The following is a 21,156-nucleotide window of genomic DNA, read 5'->3' as shown; positions in this document are numbered from 1 at the left end:
AAGCGAACTGAGAGAATGGAGCATGTGGAGATGCTGGTTTTTGCCGTGGGGAAACCTTTACGCCGCACATCTGGAGGCGAGTTAGCATTCCTAAGAATTCATGAGTCATTGTACGGCGTAGACGGAGGAACTTTGCTATCAATAATGCGATAGCATGTGAAACTAGGTGTTTCAGTTGCTTTAGCTCCGACTTCCAAGGGCTTGGAAAAAATGTACGAATTAGGTATGTAGGTGAGATGCCAAGACTCTTAGGGTTACGGCAGTTACTCGCGGCGCTGTCTGTCAGAACCCTAAGTGGCGTTGAAGGCAAATTATTAAATTAATACTTAACTAGTTAACTAGTTAAGTTATTTGAGTTACGTACTCTGTAGATGACAGGTCGTTATTTCATAGTATTCTATAGCTATGGCATGGACTTAACAAATTACAGCCTCGCCTGATCCTGCTCCTCTCTAAGCTTCGTAACAACCTCATCGTAAGCACCATAAGCATGCTCCTCGGAATCAAAATTCAACAACCAGGGCTCCCGCTGCAACTTGACGACTTCCGGATGTTGCTTGACATGATCAATATCAGCCTTGTGCCATTTATCCCGCGTCGTTTCGCCAGTCTTTTGCGCCCTGAGGACGCGATCGTAGCGAATCTTTTCGTAGGCTTGTAGTGCTTCGCGCACGTTCGCGGCCCCTCCGCATTTTTCGAGGCAGACGGCGAGTGTGACGCCGTCTTCCATCGATTGCGATGCGCCTTGGATGGATGTGGGGAGGAAAGGGTGCGCGGCGTCGCCGATAAGTGCGATGCGTCGTTTGGGGCTGATCCAGGTAGGTAGGGGGTCGCGGTAGATGAGCTTCCAGTCGACGAGGTAGTCGGTTGGTGTCGCTTTGATGATCTCTTGTACGACCGGGTCCCATCCCTCGACGACCTTGAGGCAGTCCTCGATCTTGCCGGGGGTAGACCAGGATTCTTCAATATCTGCGTCGTCCTGGTAGATGTTAGCATCTGTTCCTCTTTCTGTTGTACCGAGGGGGAAAAATTACCTTATGCGTGCACACCCAACTAAAGTCCTTGCCTCCTTTAAGTGAAGCAGCTAAAAAGTGCACATCAGGGCCAATCCAAGCCCAATGCGTGTCTCCATTTTTCCACAAATGATCGGTCAACGGAGACGTCAACTTTGTAGAATCGAACCATGAGCGGAAAATCGCATAACCGGATGACCTCGGCTTGTCCTCGTATCCCAAGACGATCTTTCGTCCATCTGATCGCACACCGTCGGCAGGGAAGACTACATCTGCTGTGAATCGCTCCTCTTCACCAGTTGCGACATTCCTGGCCAAAACACCGGCCTCCTTCTCATCTTCAAAGTAATCAATCACCCTTTGACCCAATCGGATATCAATGCCTCGAGCCTTAGCGTGATTGAAAACGATTTCGTGGATTTCGCCTCGGTGTCCGTTGAACTTCTTGCCATAGTTTGCCTCGGCGTCCCAATTCTGGGCAATTAAATAATCACCATTCCACGTCACAAAGTTGAGAGAATCGGTGTTGTGGCACAGAGGATCCAACTGCTCTTCCACTCCTTCCCATTTCCGAAAGATGCGACCGCTGTTCGGTCCGAACGAGATGATATCGCCTAGGATCTTGAGTTGAGGGAATGATTCGAGAACGACCACATCGTGGCCTTTGCGGTGGCATTCGATTGCTGCTGTGAGACCGGCGAATCCGGCACCGACGATGAGCACCTTGATGCCTGTGGGAGCGTGGCGGTGGAATTGAGACATGATGAGATGATTTATTTTCTTTTCTTTTTATTCAAAGCTCTACAGAAATGAAAAAGAGTACAAGGGTATTCCAGTATGCTCTTTATCTACCGACCAAAACCAACACAAGACAAAGCCGGATCCATATGATTCCGTGATACTTGGTATCGGAGCGTCGTAATTCAATCAAGATAGTATTTCCGGTGTGTATCTCACACCCTCACTACATCGCAAAATGTGGAGAGAACAACCCCTGCAAAAACTTCCCCACGTCGAAACGAGCAAAGAGGGTTAGTTGCGCGGAGGTGGAGATGATGCGGAGGTTTGACCCCAATTCTCTGGGAGTGCTGGGAATGCTGGAATGGCTAGTTACCACTACGTTTCTCCCCATTACAAATCTCGTTTCTCACCATCGATAACCAGTTAGTATCATCTGGCCTCCATACTCCGTACTCCGAGATCAATCTCGGCCAGAAGTCCAGGTCATCCCGCTGTGCTTGCTTGCCACTGCGTGGGCCCGGGAATAAAACCGCTGGCACTGGGTTAACTAAGCTACCAACCATTTCTACTGACTTAAGTGCCTTCTCGGTAGTTGTTCTTTGACTTCATTGCCGACGATGGACAATCATGCGAACAAAAATGAATGACACTTCAGAGATAGAGCACAGCCTATAAGCATGTCGTCGTCTACTGCTTCACTGTGTCACTGAAATTCTAAATCGTGTGGCAAGGAACCTAGGGAATGATGTCTCTCGTTAACTCCACCAGCATCGTACACATCCTGTACGGATGGTACATCTACATCATCCCCAGTCTCTTCCTCGCCATAATCCTAGGCATAGCCATTCATGACTACATCCTCACTCTCCGCATGCCTCCGGGCCCGCGTCCTTTACCTTTTATCGGCAACAGACTCTCCATCCCCCAAAACTCACCCTGGATCCAATTCGAGAAATGGTCCAAAGCCTACGGTCCAATTTATACCCTCTGGATGGGTAGGAGACCGACTGTGATCATTTCTGACCCCAATGTGGCAGTTGATTTGCTCGAGAAGAGGAGTAATAAGTTCAGTTCTAGGCCACGGTTTGTGGTTATGGGGGAGTTGTACTGGGATAATGCGAGTATTCTGGTGCAGCCGTATGGCCGCGAATGGCAGTTACGACGGAAGCTTTTACATCAGGCGCTTAATCCTTCGGCGCTCAAACTGTATAAGCCGATCCAGGAGGCGGAGGCGACCAGGCTTTGTCATCAGCTTCTTATGAATCCAAAGGCGTATGAAGGGTTGCTCGATCGGTTTACGTCTAGCGTGGTTTTTAGTATTTCGTATGGTCATCGGATTGACTCGATGAATGCGAAGGTTATTCGTGAAAGATTGGAGTTCATGCAGTATTCTGCCTCGCTTAATGTTCCTGGAAAATATTTGGTCGAGAGTATGCCTATCTTGAAATATGTGCCAAATTGGCTGGCGCCCTGGAAGAAAGCCATTCAAGACAAGGGCCGACACGAAGCTGCAGTCAACATGTCCCTCGTTCGTCAAGTACAAAACGAAATGTCAACCAAAGCCGACATTCCAGAATCACTGACGAAAATACTCTTACGCGCCAAAGAAGAAGACCCAGAGTCGTTCAGTATGTTGAGCGAACGGGATTTCTCCTTTATCCCCGCATCTCTCTTTGGTGCCGGCAGCGATACAACAGCTAGCACCTTGTGCAGCGGTATTCTGATGCTCATCACAAACCCCATTACATTACAAGCAGCGCACGCCGAGCTCGACGCAGTCATTGGTTCGGATCGACTGCCTACTTTCCAAGACGAGAAGAATCTTCCATATATCAGCGCAATGTGCTCGGAGATCCTCCGTATTCGTCCCGTTGCAGTTCTGGGTGGTACTCCGCACGCAAACTCCGAATCGGATATCTATCAGGGATTTTATATCCCCAAAGGAACGAACATTCTCTCCAATTCCTGGGCCATCAATCTCAATCCTCGCTATTACCCGAATCCGCATCATTTCAATCCCTTGCGTTTCTTGCCAAACAACATCACCCCAAGCTCACTATCCTACCTCCCCAAGGAATACGTCGACTCAACCCCACTGGAAAAAGGAGAACCGCACCCATCCCGCGACGGACATAGCTCATTCGGCTGGGGTCGACGAATCTGTCCCGGAGCTGGTCTTGCGCGAAATTCATTGTTCATTGCCGTCGCAAAGATGTTGTGGACATTTGATATTTTGCCCATTACAGAAAAGGGCGGATCGACAAGAAAATATGATACGTTCGCGTATACGGAAGGGTTTAACGTGCGGCCTAGGCCGTTTGAGTGTGTTATTAAGGTCAGGAGCGAGAAGCATGAGGCTGTTTTGAAGAGGGAGTTTGTGGAGGCGGAGCAGACGATGGGGAGATTTAGTGCGTTTTCTGAGTAGATCATGACCATTTTGATATGTGCATGGAGTGAATGGATGAGTAAGGGAAATGGGGTTGAATGATTTTGATGATGTGATGAGATCAAAAAGATAAATTCGTCGCAATTACATATGTTCTAATGATTTTCAGTGAGTATCCCGTGACATCGTAACTTTTTTGAGCCCCTTGACATGATTCAGCTATCGAGTTTTTCGACGAAGAAATCATGTAGATGTTGCAAAGTCTTTCAAAAATGTTGCTAGTTTGTGGGCCCCGGCTTCATCGACAACGTTGTAATTTGACACGCGGATTCCTGGCATGGTCTGTAAGTGGTTTGCGACAATGGAGAAGAATGCTGATTGACTTACCACCAACGCTTCTGTGACCCTTCAAACCGAGCAATCCCCTTTCTGTTGCGCCCTTAATAAATGCCTTCTCGGCTTCGTCGACATTTCCGCCCTTTTTAAAATGTTAGTCAGAGCAATATGCAGCAGGATAGTATCTATAAAGGTGGAAATACCTTGGTGACTCGGAAACATATATTCATTCTTGACCGCACGCTCTTGTCGGGAACAACCTTGTATATTTCCGGGTATGAGTCAAGAACATCGTATAACAAACCCGCTTTCTTTCCAGAAAGAGCCTCTTGACCACGGACTTTATTGGGGAACGTGGCAAGAAGTTTCTTCAATACTTGACCAGCAACAAAGACACTGAAGACGTATGTTAGTACTAATACCCGGATCGACTACTGCAGGTGTAAGCTAAGACTCACTCAAAAATGCTTAATGTGTTATAAAGACTGTTATTCTTGGCTGTGACCGCATAATCCAGAATGGTTGGAGGAACCGGTAGGCCAACTTTCCTGGCCAATTCGGGCTTACCCTGACTCAAAGTTGCGAGAATGCTCTTCTTGATAACCACAACAGTGATACCCGGTAAACCTAGATTCTTTTGTGCGCCAAAATAGACGATCGAGAATTGATCAAATGGAATTCGTCGCGAAAGGATGGTTGAGGAAAAGTCTCCGATGACAAGGGTTTCGTCGTCAGCCTTTGATTCGAGGATCTTGGGGAAACTGGGCCATTCAACGCCGTCCACGGTTTCGTTCTCGCACAGATAAATCATAGCAGGTTTATCGCTCAGGTTCCACGATGACTCGTCTGCGATCTTTCCGAATTTGCCATCGTTGACTTTCCTCGAGTCTGTTGCGACGTTGACGTGGCTCGGTCCGAGTAATCGGACGGCTTCTTGGTTGGCCTTCAAGGACCATGAACCGGTTACTAGGTAGTCAAGTCGCAATCCCGACTGGACCTTTTGTTGTATTTGTTTGATTAAATCCTCCTCACTGATGTCGGCGTTCGCTTGAACAATCTTTTGTCTTTGGTTTTCCACCCAAACCAATACGGAGTTGTATACTGTCGCATCGAATTGTCCGGATCCTCCGCCTGCAATTGAACAAAAGGCGTCAGTCATCATGCGCGTGGATTAAATCAACGAGAGATAAAAATGTAAAGCACCTTGCATAATGAGCACGTCGTGTGTTGAGGGAATCTCGAGGAAATCGGCGAGGTCGGCTTTCATGTTATTCACGATGTCGGCTGCCAGTGTACTACGATGACTGTGCTCGGCCACACCACTATCATCCAGCAAAATATCAGCACCTCAAAAATCGAATTGGATTTATCAACCACATAACCGATAACTTACAGACCAGTTTGTTGATAATTCAGCAACGCAGCAGCTGCGGTGGTGAGCACATCAGTTGGCAACCCCGCGGGGCCAGCGCCGAAGTAGATGACGTCTTCTCTCTGCATTTTGCAATTTGCAATTTGCAATTGTTACTGTCTGACGTTGGAGAGGTGAAGCTGCAGTCGCAATTCAGCTGTCAAGTATATATTCAAATTGAGACGAAAGACGAAGGCGATGCAATGTTGAGTTGTCGCCCAGAAAAATAATTGAGTCATGCTCAAGAATGAATGCGAAATTGTTCGCCCGCTATCCGAAACTGCTCTCCCATTGGCTGGTTGGTGGTGCCCCGCGCCGATGACGGAAAGAACCCTAACCCCCGAACCCTTAGGGTCCTGTTGGAAGCCTGATAGCCTGAGCGAGGCTAATCTCAAAATGGATAGGACTTCCAGCCAATAGGAGGCTATAAATGTATATTAGCGTCTTGGCAAGGACCCACAGGAAAAGGGGAAAAGAACGAGTAAAGAGGGCGACTTTGCAGCCCAAGCAAGACACAGTCAAGAAGAATCACACATCAGCATATATATTAAATTTATATGGTAACCTATGTTACCTGATTACTAGACTATACGCGGATTCCAACAGGTCCGTGACTTTACTTACCCTTACCCTAATACAACCCTAACGCGTCTTACACGATGGAGTCCATCGATGCTTCCCTCGTTCTTTTGTACTCTGACAGATATCGTTAAACGACGGAATACTCTGTATACGTTCTCGCCATACAAATTGCTATATTTGATGTCACGTGAACTCTTGGTTAAACCGGTTAAACGGGACGTTGAACCAACAAGATCTAAGAATCTAAGAGGACGATTCATCGCTTAAAGTTTCGACAAGCGGGCTCCTTGAAACGATTTCACTGGTCTTCAGGTTGGCTAATTCTAAGTCACAGTCTCTTTCCCGTCCAATGAGCCCTTACTCTGTACGATGTATAATGAGCATCGTGCGGGGGATTCTTCGAAATGTTGTCTCCGCTGCTGCGTCTATATTGTTTTACCTCCTATTTGTGTAAATAATAGGGGACCGACCCTTGTGCTGAAACCACTCTTCCTTCCAGACTAAGGAAAAATGTATACGACGTAGAACTAGTTATATACGAAAATTATGCCTGCTCGAGTGAAGGGGGTCTTAACTGACTGTCATATATTGTGACTTTGCGACTCGAAGACGACGTCTGAACTTTTTGTCCACCGGAATGATCTCCAGGGCCTTTTAAGTTGCATAGCAAGCATTGGTGGTTGCTACGAAGTCCAACTTGTACTTCTTATCGGTCGTGAACATCGGTTATACGAGAATGGGTCCCAAGGGTTTGCTTCCTCTCGATTCGATCCAGCATTGGAAGGTTCTTTGTGAGACTAATATAAATTTTCATCCAGCAGAAGTCGCTGCCGATCTGGTTCCCGCCGAGAAGATTGATCAAGGACAAGATGTGAATAAAGATGTTGAGCGCGGCTCATCAACGACCGAAAAAGGAAACTATGTTGAAGAAATTATAGCCGTGGAACCTGTAGATCTGAATCTGGTCGATTGGGATGGCCCCGACGACCCGGAAAACCCGTTCAATTGGCCTGCCAGCAGAAAGGCCATGATGACGACCTCTATAGCACTGATCACATTCCTAACGTATGTTGCCGATGAACCAACTTATCGTCACTCGAGTCTCGCTCAATACTAAGCATTCTATAGTCCTCTGGGTTCTTCCATGTTCGCTCCCGGTGTCCCCAATGTCATGCGAGAGTTCCATTCCAGCAACGAGTCTCTTGCGGCGTTCATAGTCTCGGTGTATTTGCTCGGTTACTGTTTTGGTCCTCTTGTGATCGCTCCACTGTCTGAGATGTACGGACGTCAACCACTGTATACGGCTTGCAACTTGCTCTACACCATCTTCAATGTGGCTTGCGCCCTGGCGCCGGACATGGGTAGTTTGAGCGTGTTTCGATTTTTTGCAGGCGTGGCTGGTAGCTGTCCACTGACTATAGGTGCTGGTTCACTCGCGGACATGATTCCGCAGAACAAACGAGGTGCTGCGATGGCTATCTGGGCGATGGGTCCGCTCTTCGGGCCTGTTATTGGACCTGTTGGTGAGTACAATCACTCTGACCCCTTACTTGTAAGCGCTTCAATTAACCATACTATGATATAGCCGGTGGTTATCTAACTGAGGCCAAGGGGTGGCGATGGACTTTTTGGGTTCTGGCCATAGCGGTGAGTGCGCCTCATATTTATAAAATAGCGGAGGGCTAATTCTCGAAACTGAAAGGGCGGCGCTGTAACCATCTCATCTCTATTCACAATGCGCGAATCATACGCCTATGTCCTTCTTGACCGCAAGGCCAAACGACTACGAAAAGAGACCGGAAATTCCAACCTCCGCTCAGTACTAGATACCGGCAGATCCTCAAAGGAGCTCTTCATGTTCTCCATCGTTCGTCCCACAAAAATGCTCTTCTTGTCGCCCATCGTATTCCTGTTGTCTCTCTACACCGCGGTCATCTATGGATACCTATATCTGCTGTTCACAACCATGACCACCGTCTTCGAGACTCAATATGGCTTTTCCCAGGGATCCGTTGGTCTAGCATACTTGGGCATCGGAGTAGGTTCGTTTATGGGGCTGTTCGTCCTTGGCGCCATATCAGACCGTCTCCAACAGCGTTTGACTGCTTCCAATGACGGAGTAGCAAAACCAGAGTATCGTTTGCCGCCGATGTTTTTTGGGTCCTGGCTTATTCCGTTGGCGCTGTTTTGGTATGGCTGGACTACGGAGAGGCAGGATCCCTGGATAGTGCCGATTATCGGGACTGCTTTTCTGGGAATGGGGATGATGATAGCTTTTGTAAGTTTTTTTTTGCTTTGTTGGATTGTTAATGGTCTAATCTTTTATGTACAGATGGCTACATCAACCTACCTCGTCGATGCCTACACAGTATACTCAGCCTCCGTCATGGCCGCTTCTACATTGCTTCGCTCTCTTTTGGGGGCACTTTTGCCACTGGCAGGTGGGAAGATGTATCAAGCTCTAGGTTTGGGATGGGGGAATTCATTGCTTGGATTCATTGCGTTAGCAATGGCTCCCATACCGTTATTGTTCTATAAGTATGGGGAACGGATACGTACCAGCCAGTTTTTTAAAGTTGAATTCTAGTCAGGGAAAGAGATCGAGATTCTAGGAAGTTCTTTCCCGAATTCTGCTCGACAATGCATATAGATAGGTCTTTTTATATAGAACCCAAGGTTTGTCCAAGTTCCCTGGACATCCGATCCAAAATAATTTAGAACAAAATCTCTGATAAATTGCTTTTTCTATTGCTTCAAACTATTCATAAGATGTCTAGCCAATCTATATCCCCTTTCAATGAGCCTGGAACCGGAATTTATGATCTTTTTATATGATCGGATGAGATTCTCTTAAAGGCTAGCCCTTGACAAACACGGGCATCATTTCAATGGGACAATCAACCTCTAACGTTTGTCCTCCGGTAAACTGCTCACTGTGGTTACCTGCAATCGAACCGTCTTTAAAGAAAGTCCAATCTCCCTCTGGAAGATATACAGATCGCTTCTTTTGACCTGGATACAAGATCGGTGCGCAGAGATACTTGAAACCGTACATATACTGATCTTCTACCTCCCAAGCGTTCCTGTCCCTCGGAAATTCGACAAACAACGGCCTGATAACCGGCGTGCCCTTCTCATGAGCCTCCTTCATAAGCCCCCTTGTATATTCGCGCAATTGTTCACGAATATTCAAGTACTTCTCGCATATGGCATAGACATCATCCCCATAAGACCAAACCTCATTCTCTGCACCCGACAGACAAGTTGCGCCACCCGTCGTTCCATGTTGCGGTTGCTTCGGTTCACGATCTCCATGGAGTCTCATAACAGGACAAAACGCGCCCCATTGAAACCAGCGCACCAGCAACTCTCGAAATGACTCCTTTGTAGGATCTCCGCCGTGGAAACCGCCAATATCCGTCGTCCACCATGGTATCCCCGCCATGCCCATGTTGAGTCCCGCTGCTAATTGGCAGCGTAGTGACTCCCAACTAGAAGCGATATCGCCGCTCCAGACGAGAGCGCCGTATTTCTGAGATCCGGCCCAAGCGCAACGGAGTAAGTTGACGATATTCCTCTGGCCGGCATCTGTCTGGCCCTCGTAAAAGGCTCTTGCGTACTCTCGAGGGTAGATATTGCCAATAGTGACGTTTGGGCCGAGATGGTATCGGTAATTATCAAAGTCGTAGGCCGAGTACTCTGGCTCCGCTTCATCAAGCCAGAAGACTTTGATGCCCTTGGAAAAGTAGTTTTTACGTGCTTTTTCCCAGACGTATTTTCTGGAGTCGGGGTTGGTGGCATCGAAATGTACGGTTTCGCCTTGGAAGTTCATGGCCGTTCGGATACCGCGGTCCATGCGGATGAGATAACCCTTTTCGAGCATTTCATCGTAGTTTTCGGATCTGATATCCACTGTAGGCCAGGTGGATACCATAAGCTCGATTTTGAGGTCATTGAGTTCTTTGATCATTGCATCTGTGAAACATTAGAGCAAGTTTGGAACAGAAAAGAGGTAGACATACCTGGATCAGGCCAGTACACAGGATCGAACTTCCAGTCTCCCTGCAGTGGCCAATGGAAGAAATCAATCACAATCAGATCAATAGGTAGTTTCCGTCTTCGGTATTCCCTTGCAACGTTCAACAACTCCTCTTGCGTCTGGTATCGTAGTTTACACTGCCAGAAACCAAGTCCATATTCAGGCATCATCGGAACTTTGCCAGTCGCATCCGCATATGCCTCCACAATCTCTTTGGGCGAATCCCCGGCGACAATCCAGTAATCCAAGACGCGCGTGGAATATGCCTCAAATGATATGACGTTCTTGCCTAGTACCGCACGGCCAATACCGGGATTGTTCCACAGTAAGCCATAACCAAGCGAAGAGACGGCAAAAGGTACAGAAGCCTGTGAGTTGCGCTGAGCAAGTTCCAAGTCAAGACCCTTCAAATCGAGATATGGCTGCTGGTATTGACCCATGCCGTAAATCTTCTCATTCCGATCGACGCTTTCGAGCCGCATGGTCAAGTGATAATCATCACAACCGGCATGTGCCTTGAACTCGCGTGCCTCAACGAGCAACGCAGAGCATTTCGGATCTAATTGATCGTTGCGGTTGCGCATGTACTCTTCTAGAAGCAGCTGTCCCGTTTCAGCATTTTTGATGATGATTTTACCGCGTGGAGAGATGTTGGCGGTTATTTTGCCATTTGTGATTGTTCCGCCGGTTGAGGATGGTTCTATCCGGATTGTTGCTTTGGTTGACCCTGAAACTGGAGAAGAGGATAGAGCCCAGTCTTGGTTGGAGGGGAGGGTGGGTTGATGGGTTGCGCGGACACGGAGGGCGTGGGGGCCCCATGGTTCGATGAAGACTTTTTCAAAGTCGTATTGGTATACGATGCGATTGTTTTGAATATCGTGCGAGAGCATCTTAATGTGCTAAGTCAGCGGAAGTGTGAGTTTCTGTGTGTCCGTCAGCTGCTAAGAAACATTCCTAAATTGTGATATCCAAACGACATCAATTTCAAAGGCTGACTTTTTAAACATGGATGATTACTTTTACCTATTACAAATGATCAAGAAAGAATGCCTTCTATGTACAATTACACAGAGCTGCGGGGTACATACATCCCATTCTCGTCCTGACCTATGAAGATACGTACCTGACTCTCCATGTAGTACGTGGAGATGTGTGCTGTTCAGTACCTGCCGATTAGAAGATTTTGATGTAGGACAGAGCCAGTTGATTGTCACTCATGCTTGATTGTGATTTATTATTGGTGCTATTTAGCCTAATATCTGCAGCAATAGTATGCAATGAGGAACTAACAGGAAAGATGATAACCGGCCACGTTGGACGACGACATGGGGTTGGGATTGCCCGTAGGGAAATTTCCTAATACGGCAACTTCCCGAATAGGAAGTCGACTACTCTTGAGGATTGCGGAGTTGAACGTGAAAAAAGTCATAAATAGAAGCCTAAAACTTATCTAGGTAGAATAATAATATTGATAAGGCCTTGAAGCGATAGGAGTGATTTATTTCGTGCGGTACACTGCATGTGCGAGGGAATGTAGTGAACTCGCAAAGTAACCCATAAGAGTCAGATTTCCACTCTTGCCGTAGTTCCATTTAAAATATATATATTGAATAATACATTGGCGGGGCATGCAAATACAACATTTAAAATGTCTTCAATACGACGAGTTTATATTGATATTACACTATACATAATGATAACGACAGTACTCAATGTTATCTAGTGCTACTGTTGCCCGCAGATGCCCGGATGTCCATTATGGGTGGATAGGGGTGTAGCAAAGGCATTCCAATTTCCAAGGCTGTACAGTTAGCGCCCATTTTAGCACATTCTACCATAATTAGGTACAGGAATAATGTATTACATTGAGTTTTATGTTTTCAAAGAAAACAATCAAACGTTAAGGCTAAGAGAGACACATTTAAATAGTTCCGAATCCGTGTCTTTGCCCACGTCGTCCCGGACTCCGTGGGTTAATGTATATCTGGTTGAGGGTTACAATCAGATCTATATGTACGGTAGTGGCTTATTCCTTGCGATCTTAATGATCACATTAATGATTAATTATTCCTTGGCAGGGTAGCTTCAGCCTCAGGGCTTGAGGTACCGGATTCCCCAATATAATGGATACCTCGGTAATACGGGGCTCCGCCAAAATTGCGCGCCCTAGTTATTTAAAACATACAAAGATTCTCTAAATTCGACATTTTGGTGATAAAGTCAAGGCATACTCTGTCGTATGGACCAAGGATGGACCTAGCGATCTTAGAATAAGACATTTTGCTGTGTTAGCGTGCACCTAGGAACTGAGCAGAACTGAATGTCGATCGAGCGGCTCAATCGCGTAGTATGTCCTGATTGAGTTAGCCCACGTGTGATTCATCGGCACGGTTTGGAGGCTCCAAACAGCTTCAACTTCAAGCCTTCAAGCCTTCGATATGTTTGCGTCTGTGCCCAGCCCGTGTTAAGTTAGACAAGGCTCACTCCGGGGTCCACAGTTGAATATGATTCCATTCTAACCGTCACCGACAAGCCGGCCCTTCTATGAGGGCCGGCAGACAAATAGGTTTACGGATGTGCTCTTCAAAGACTTTCGGGCCAGGATATGCGACAAAATCACGAGTTGAACTAAAGAAATATGTATGCACGCAGTATGGAGAACTTCGTACAAAATCGCGCTTCTGAAAAACAAAGCCCCAGTCCAAGCGACCCACTTGCAACTCGTATAAACTCTCTTGGCGAATTGACAACTTTACAGCTGCTTGTGAGCCCAATGCACTCTGGACAAGCCTGGGATTGATCGCCATGCAAATAGGATGATGGCGTTGTGCTCGCTGCCATGTGCCCCCTACGGGAGTATAAGAATATGATTGTTTGAGACTTGCATGCCTGTACATTATCACGGGCTGGCTGTGCCCCAAAGTGGGAGTCCGTACGTACGATGTGATGGCATTCCCGTCTCCTTCAATTAGGTTCATCGCTCCAACGTCTCTATTGTTCATATCCAATCCCAAGCCATCGCTCTCAACTTCCCAAGCACGAGCCTCAAGCTAATCCGACAGTTGATTACCTAGATGATGCTAGTGAAGCAGACGGTTCCCATTTCACTAATCGAAGGTGTACTCGGATTACCTGTGACAAATAGAATCGCGAGGCTGAATTCATAATTATAGGGGGTTGTTAAATCCACCCCGATATTATTATGTCCACTCGTATTGAAAAGAATCCTTGCATATTGATTACAAACCTTTCCCATACACTTTTCTTAAGTAGCCCCCATATTGTTAGATTTCCCTATTCGTTGTCAACTAGCTCTCGCGCTCTAGAGTTCTTACGTGAGCCCATTAACAACAAGTCCGCGAAGTTTAGTAGCGAATGGCTTCATATTCAAGTCTTTATTAAATAGCAATGTAGTGCTCAGAAAGTCGTGTACGGTGTAGACATTAAATCCAACACCATACCATAGGGTTGGAAATCGACGTGTAAGGTTTTAGTAAAATACGGGTATGATTAGAAAGATTCTAGGTGGATTTTGTGAAATATCGATGGAATTAACGACTCCCTAATTCTAACCCTAGCACGTTATGGTAAACAATCAGCCTCGTGTCAAGACTAGTGACTCGGACATTTTGAAAGCTGATTGGGATGTTGCAAAGAAGAGGACCCATAGGTCGTGTCAAGCCGCTCGAATAAATACGATGTGGTCGTCGTATTCCAGGACAGCTCCGCTGCACTTTTTCGAATTCTCAAATTTTGAGGTGTCTTAGGCCGTAGATGACGTTCGATTCTCTGTCGATTCTACTTGTCAACCTCGGTCTCAGGAAGAAAAAAAGAAATCAGACGAGCCTCCGGCATCCAGCACAACCATGACAGACCTGCCAGCATCCGTGCCACGGAAAATTGCGTTTGCAAACAACACCGGTACCCTACCATACGATCTTTCAGCGATCAATGGCATCAACCTGATATCAAGACAATCGAGTTGCACCAACTCCTCCTGGGTAGCATGTTCCAACAAGGCTGGAGAGTGCTGTCCATCTGGAGAGACATGCTGCGTGACTAGCAGTTGGTGTGCTGCACCTGGCGGGACATGCTGCGCGTCAGGTACATGTCCAACTGGATGGAATTGCTGTGGTGTCAGCCATTGTTATCCTGTGGGCGGCCAGTGCTGCTCTGACGAATTCTACTGTGATCCCGGATACTATTGCGCGTCTGATGGTACTTGTGCTTTGTTAGCCAGCGTAACCACCACTGTAACAAACCTTGGTGCAACCGCACCAGCAACGGCCGATGTAGCCTCCGTATCAGCAACATCTTCAAAGATATCAACGACATCAAGCAGTACTCTGTCAACCAGTACCAGCGCAACATCAGCCCTAGATGCTGCCGTCAGCGCCACAACGTCGGCTGCTGCCAGCTCAACTCATAGCTCGGGCCTCTCTGGAGGAGCAATTGCTGGCATAGCTGTCGGTGTTGTCGCCGTGATCGCTCTCGCTGTCGCACTAGGATTCATCTTCGGTCGTCGTCGCAAGCAAGATCCACAACCACAGCCAGCACCGCCCACACCAGCTATGGCCCAAGCACCACCTCAGTATACCCAGAAGCCCAGCGAAGTTCAATACGTGCCTCCACCAACCCAATATCAGCCCCCACCAGCTCAATTCGTGCCTCCGCCAGGTCAACCTCAGTCTCCCACAGCAGGTCAGCATGAGTTAGAGACAAACACACCACTATTTGAGGTTCAAGGATCCATTCCAGACGCAGGATATTATAACTCACAAAGATAATATGTTGTTGACAAGTCAATCTCATTACAAGACTTCGTCTTTTACAACTGCTCAACTCAGGCGTTATGGGATGGTGTTCTGCTCGTGGCATTTAAATGCAGAAAACGGAAGTATTCGCAAGCTTGTTTACCGCCAACCCTTCGGCGAGCACGACTTTGAGGACCGATTACGTATAATTACTGAACATTTTTGAAGTTGGATCTTCTCGACTCGACTATATCCAGGGTCGACTGCATGTGGCCATATTAGCGAAATTCTCCTTCGCACTTTGTCTCAGGCGTCAATGGATATTGCATTAGTTATTCTGTTTTGATCAATGTACATAGTTTATTGAACCTTGTTACGAGGTCTCTTTAATGGTTACGCATCTAGGTATTTAATTTATACGAGAAAGTCAATGACATGGGCTAAGCCCAACCAAACCTTCCATTGAGGCGATGTATCGGTTAGAAGAAACACTCGAAGCTTTCGTCGACGAAGTCTAAGTGATCAACGAAGTCAGATAATGTTTACTAAGCAATAGCTCTGAGGGTCTTAAGTTAAGTCTGGTACATTTGTTTATGAAGGACCTCTCATGTTTTAATTAAGGTGAGCGAGTTCGTAACATTTGAACGTATATACATAGCGCCCCACAACACCTTACCAAGGTCTACTCACAAGCTAGATTTAAACACTTCACCACCCCATTACTGTACTGATAGCCGAAGTCAGGACTACCCCCTGGGCTGCGTGAGTAGCTGCATTGGGATGATAATCGCAACCAACTTCGGAACCTTGCGTGGGCCAGTCAACAAGGTGGGCATTTGCTCCAATTTGTGAGATGGCAGCCTGTAGTGCCTTGGACATTGTGGTATGCTGAGCGTCCTCTGCCGTGGGGAAGGAGTCACTGAGCATTGGAGAGGTCATTAGGAAGAATTTAGCGTTGGCATAGTGCTTCTGAATGCTTTGGACAAAGCTGACCATGGCGTTTGTGTACGTGGTAGCGTTCAAGGGTTCACGGGCGTCGTATGCTTGCCCAGAAGCGTTGTATGCCAGGTAGCCAAAGTCGTTGGTGCCGAGATTGATGACAACGGCGTCCGGCGTCCAGTCTGACGGGAAAGTGTAGCTGTTATCGGCATCATTGGCGCCGTAGCGAGTGTAGCGCTCTGGCATGATAGGGCTGGGATCTGGAGCTGTGGACACGTAGTTTCGCGTTATACCTATGCCACTCCAAGCCACAACACTGTAGTCTGCACCAAGCGCGTTAGCTGCCAATGCAGCGTAGGTCTTGGGGTTATCTTCAAGAGCAGCGGTGTTGGTGCATGGTAAAGTACCATCCAACCCGTACCCAACAGTGATTGAATCGCCGATAAACTCAATCTTACGCGGCGGGGTCTTTTCCGCGCTGGAAGGACCATCTGTTGTAACCTTACCAACAACGATCGTACCAAACAGGGCCTCGGAACGCTTACGCAGTTGAACGGTATGCCTGCCTTGAGACAGCCCTGCAGGCGTGGAGATGGAGGTACCATCGACATTCGAGATGACTGTCGGCTCGCCACCGTCAATAATCAAGCCAACGCTGTTGGTGCCATTGACTTCATGGAAATCTATCACGGCAGAGCTCCCAGTAAAGGTAAACGACAATCCAGTTCCTGGCCATGTCAATTCATTAGTAGCGGGGTTGACACGACCGAGGTATCGAACCGCAGCTAAGCTTCCTGTCGAAGTTGGCATTGAAGACGTGGTTGAAGGCGGCGAAGATGTTGTTGCACTACCCCTAGGCTGGCACTGAGAATACCATTCATTGACAAACACGCATGAATATCCAGAAGCACATGTGGTCGATCCTGTATAATCAATTCCACCACATTGACCCCATGCCGAAACTTGGGCGATGGCAGCACCTGCAAGAGTGAAGATGGTCAGGTATGACTTCATGGTACAATGTGTAGAGTTTACGTACAAAGTGAGAGATTGCTCTGATGCGGGGTGGAAATTCAATGGTATTTAACCATTAGAAGCAGCTGCACCAAATACAGAGGACCTTCCATGATTGAACATGATCATGATTATGATCTATTAATTTTCATTCAGCTATAAGTGTACGGACGAGCGGGGCTTGCGAGGGGTGGTTCAAACTATTCATACATGTTGTAGATTATTTAAGGACAGCGCCGAAACTCCGCGATCATTCTGGGGTACCTGTTTGAAGATCTCCAACATGACAGGTTGGGTCTGAGGAACGCAGGCTGGCTCTATAATAGAAGCTTGTTTATTGCAGGATTTTCCACCTAACAAAATCGAGAAATCAACGATTTACGAGTGGTACAGGATCGTAGGTAACTAAATAGTCAATATGTACTAGTACTTGCAGATTATGGAGTTGCGGTATGATAGGTTATGTAACTCCAAAATAATGGCTGTCAGTCACCGGTAACAGGTCCTGGTTTACTAAAGTTTCTGTCACCTTGCGAATTTCATAAACTGTTGCTCTCCAATGCATCCGATTCCTACTACGTAGTATCCATATGTATGCTCGTACAATGTACGGAAAGGACTCCGTACCCCATCCAACTTATCTCCGTTCCTGCTATGCTCTTGCTCAACGCAAACATTAGGCCTGGGCAGCGATACCGATCCAGGGACGGCGTTGGGGGTGGTCATAGAAAATAACATACTGGCTCTTCAAGAAGACATTGCCCAAATAATTCCTGCCGGTTTGAGGACTGGTTTGGATACCACCAAAGCAATGGGTACTATTGGTAGCAGTATAGATCATGAATTCGCCAGGAACGACAGCGATGTGTTGACCAATCTTAAGTTTGAATTCAGGAATGATACTAGAGCATGGGAAGATGTATCCGCCCGCTTCTTCGCAGTTATAGGAACCAGGAATCTTTTGATAGTATTCTGCGACAAGGTCCTCCTGGAGGAGGAGAAGGGTGGTACCAGTGTCGATAATAGCAAAGAAAGGGGTAGAACTAAACGACTGGTCGCCAATACTATATCCATTAACAGAAATCTTCCATAATCCCTCGTCGGCATAAACAGGCTCCCAGACAATATCCCCCTTATACTTCCTGGGATCAGTCCAACCAAAGTCGTAGCCACCAGGAGCCCCATGCTTGACGTAGACAGCAAAGAGAGGTTCATTAAGCCATTCCTTAATATTATCAAAGAAGGTCTTCTGCTTTATAGGCAAAACAGTATTCCCTTTCGAGAAGGCCAATCCAAAGATACCATCATATGCTCTGAGGGGTTCATACATAGCTGAGACGGGTTCAATATCATCCACAACCTGAACAGCCTGTAAGGGATACATAAGATGATTACCAACGCGAACCTTATCCACGAACACGCGACCTCTGCTAATAACGCCCTCTACATTTACGCTATTCCAGTAATAATTCGGTATCAATCTGCCACTTTGGGTGTTATAAGTAGCGTGAGATCCAACAGCAGGGGTTTGAGGTGTATAGACCCAAAGATTAGCAGAGGCAGTGTCAAAGTAAACTTGCAAGCTGCTGCCACCAACTTGAATAGGAGTGAGGTATACGACATCATGTTGAAAGGGAGTAGTGACAACAGAGTCGATCCAACCAGATCTTGCTGCTAAGGCTACGTGATCAGGAACTTTAACGCCATACCTAATATAATCCCGGGCGTATATAGCAGCTGGGTGGACAGGAGGAACTCTAACAGCAACCTGTTGAATTGAGAAGTTGGTATTGCTAGGGAAAGGGGCAGCAGCAGCAAGGGCCAAGAGGGCAGAGATGATGGTCTTAAAGTTAACCATCTTCAACACAGATGCTAATTAATAATGACATTACCTAAGTATGAGAGGGAAATCCAATCGTGGACTTGATTTAATATTTATGCTTATACTCACAAGGATAATCTAATATCGGTCTACACTTGCAATATTGTGTCATTGTTTTCGTTATTCCTGATTTGTGTGTACCTAATGCTTCTACCAAGGAAAGCTTAGCTACATGCTAATCTATCTTAGATACTCTGAGACTTAACCAACCAGGACTCTAACTGCTGGGATAGACACATAGACAAACACGGTTATTGACACGGCTATCAAAGGATCTCCAATCAAGTCCTACTTATCTATTTAGGTAGCAGATGAACACTAAAAACAGTTAATTTTTCATTATACTTCTATACGGTATCATGACAAATGGTTTCATATTATTAACTCAAAATTAGCATAAGTCGATTCTCCTTCATGTGATTAAATCTGATATTCTAGCTACCTAGTACGTAATCTATTTAGTTATAGCTATAGTATTATTGCTATAGTAATCTCTAGCACACGCCTGTCCCTAACTTAATATTCTTAATAATATCTTTATAAATACCTAGTACATTTGTTTTTGACGGTGGTGACCTTTGAAAAACCCTGAGTCAGTATCCTAGGCTTATTAGTTGGTGTTAAGCTACTGGACTAGGCTGGCTGTTGGAAGATCAATGGAATATTAATTCTAGTCCCTAGGTATAAATTGGGAATTCAGAGAAATCTCTCTCTATACCCAGGTATATAAGCTGTCTTGTCTAACCTCGCTGCGGTCAGCCATGGAATGGCAATTTCATAACGTACTGGTAATCCACATGCCAGCCGCCACCTTTTCCAGAACCCGTACGCGATTCAGATTTCAAATTTCAAATTTCAAAGCCACATACAAATTATATACAAAAAATTAATTACTAGTACGATCAAGACATCGATTGATTTTATGTCCTTCAATGCCACAAGCACTGCAGCGAAATTGGCGGCGTACAACTGCTTGAGATGCCTCAACCTGACCTTGTACGAGTGTTTCTTCTCTAGTAATCCCTTGCTCAGTAGATATCTGCTTCTCCTTTTCATACGCAGCTCGCAAATCATAGTTTTCTTTCCGTGCGAGTAGAAGATCGTTCATTGCTATTTCATAGGCTTTTGACATTCGCATAATTGCTTGATCAATCGCTTGATTTGAGCCTCCTGTACGCTCACTTACACGTCTCTTGATTGAAGTTGACAGGCGTATAAATTGACGTATATTTTGAGGTGTTTGTAAACAGGATGATTGTATATTGCTTGATCGACTCGGAGGGGGTGTAGGTGTCTTTGATTGAATATTAAGTTGTTGAATAACTCGATCCGGATTGAAAGGCACTAATCCGGTGGCTGCGAAGCTATTCCGAATAATTTGAGCTTCATATGCCACTGTACGAGCCTGTGGAAATGCCGTCAAAAAGTCGATTTTATCGATATGGCTGAATCCAAGCCTCATTCGCTGCTCAACAAGCTGCCCATAATGTCGCTTTAAAACTGCAAAACAGCCAACATGAAGAGGCTGTAAAAGATGTGAAGAATAAGGTGGCATACAGATTGGAATAATATTATTCTCAATGCATATACGATCAAATTCTGCGGTCAAATGACTTCCATAGCCATCAAGAATCAACATTCGATATCTTCCCATCGTACGATCATTAATATAGGGAATAAAATGGGGTTTAAGCCATTCTAATCCTATTTGATCTGTAGTCCAACCATTCTCGCTAATATTGATCCTCCAATCATCTGGGAGATCGTCAAACCAACCTAATCGTACATTTTTCTTTGCTTTGAAAATAACGTACGATGGCAGAGCCCAACCGGTTGAATTTGTTGCTTCAATTGCAGTCACCCATTCTCGATTTCCAGGCTGTAAAAGCTTCGGCCGAGCATATCGATCACTTCCAGTAATAACCTCTGCAGTTGCGCAGAGTCCCATAGCAAAGCCCGTCTCATCAAAGTTATAGATATCTTCTGGTAAGATTCCATACTCAGATATAGCAGCTCGTACGCGATCAAAATGTTCTTTGATTATCTTCGGATCTTGGCA

The 21,156-nt window shown here is 46.2% G+C and overlaps 8 protein-coding genes across 8 annotated transcripts; 3 read left to right on the top strand and 5 right to left on the bottom strand.

The window, feature by feature from the left end:
* Nucleotides 1–424: 424 nt before the first annotated feature.
* On the bottom strand, nt 425–1,775 carry EYB26_004976 (uncharacterized protein; the record flags this gene model as incomplete). The annotated part of the gene is made up of 2 exons (XM_054264266.1): nt 425–979; nt 1,035–1,775. 2 exons carry the CDS (start codon nt 1,773–1,775, stop codon nt 425–427), a joined length of 1,296 nt encoding a protein of 431 aa, XP_054120241.1.
* Nucleotides 1,776–2,496: 721 nt separating this feature from the next.
* EYB26_004975 (uncharacterized protein) lies at nt 2,497–4,179 on the top strand (the record flags this gene model as incomplete). The annotated part of the gene is made up of 1 exon (XM_054264265.1): nt 2,497–4,179. The coding sequence occupies one exon, from the start codon at nt 2,497–2,499 to the stop codon at nt 4,177–4,179; it is 1,683 nt and encodes a 560-aa protein (XP_054120240.1).
* A 204-nt stretch (nt 4,180–4,383) lies between these two features.
* On the bottom strand, nt 4,384–5,976 carry EYB26_004974 (uncharacterized protein; the record flags this gene model as incomplete). The annotated part of the gene is made up of 6 exons (XM_054264264.1): nt 4,384–4,472; nt 4,528–4,618; nt 4,680–4,872; nt 4,935–5,607; nt 5,680–5,798; nt 5,870–5,976. The coding sequence occupies 6 exons, from the start codon at nt 5,974–5,976 to the stop codon at nt 4,384–4,386; spliced, it is 1,272 nt and encodes a 423-aa protein (XP_054120239.1).
* Nucleotides 5,977–7,205: 1,229 nt separating this feature from the next.
* Nucleotides 7,206–9,056, top strand: EYB26_004973 (uncharacterized protein; the record flags this gene model as incomplete). The annotated part of the gene is made up of 5 exons (XM_054264263.1): nt 7,206–7,534; nt 7,598–7,992; nt 8,055–8,116; nt 8,172–8,747; nt 8,802–9,056. 5 exons carry the CDS (start codon nt 7,206–7,208, stop codon nt 9,054–9,056), a joined length of 1,617 nt encoding a protein of 538 aa, XP_054120238.1.
* Nucleotides 9,057–9,326: 270 nt separating this feature from the next.
* Nucleotides 9,327–11,398, bottom strand: EYB26_004972 (uncharacterized protein; the record flags this gene model as incomplete). The annotated part of the gene is made up of 2 exons (XM_054264262.1): nt 9,327–10,444; nt 10,492–11,398. The coding sequence occupies 2 exons, from the start codon at nt 11,396–11,398 to the stop codon at nt 9,327–9,329; spliced, it is 2,025 nt and encodes a 674-aa protein (XP_054120237.1).
* A 2,976-nt stretch (nt 11,399–14,374) lies between these two features.
* EYB26_004971 (uncharacterized protein) lies at nt 14,375–15,295 on the top strand (the record flags this gene model as incomplete). Its single annotated transcript, XM_054264261.1, has 1 exon — nt 14,375–15,295. One exon carries the CDS (start codon nt 14,375–14,377, stop codon nt 15,293–15,295), a length of 921 nt encoding a protein of 306 aa, XP_054120236.1.
* A 675-nt stretch (nt 15,296–15,970) lies between these two features.
* Nucleotides 15,971–17,215, bottom strand: EYB26_004970 (uncharacterized protein; the record flags this gene model as incomplete). Its single annotated transcript, XM_054264260.1, has 1 exon — nt 15,971–17,215. One exon carries the CDS (start codon nt 17,213–17,215, stop codon nt 15,971–15,973), a length of 1,245 nt encoding a protein of 414 aa, XP_054120235.1.
* A 676-nt stretch (nt 17,216–17,891) lies between these two features.
* EYB26_004969 (uncharacterized protein) lies at nt 17,892–19,073 on the bottom strand (the record flags this gene model as incomplete). Its single annotated transcript, XM_054264259.1, has 1 exon — nt 17,892–19,073. One exon carries the CDS (start codon nt 19,071–19,073, stop codon nt 17,892–17,894), a length of 1,182 nt encoding a protein of 393 aa, XP_054120234.1.
* Between the last annotated feature and the right edge of the window lie 2,083 nt (nt 19,074–21,156).

Source organism: Talaromyces marneffei, chromosome 3 (genome assembly GCF_009556855.1).
Source record: "Talaromyces marneffei chromosome 3, complete sequence".
NCBI classification, from domain to species: Eukaryota; Fungi; Ascomycota; class Eurotiomycetes; order Eurotiales; family Trichocomaceae; genus Talaromyces; species Talaromyces marneffei.
Note: the sequence above shows the minus strand (reverse complement) of the source record. Positions and strands in the feature narration are given on the sequence as shown.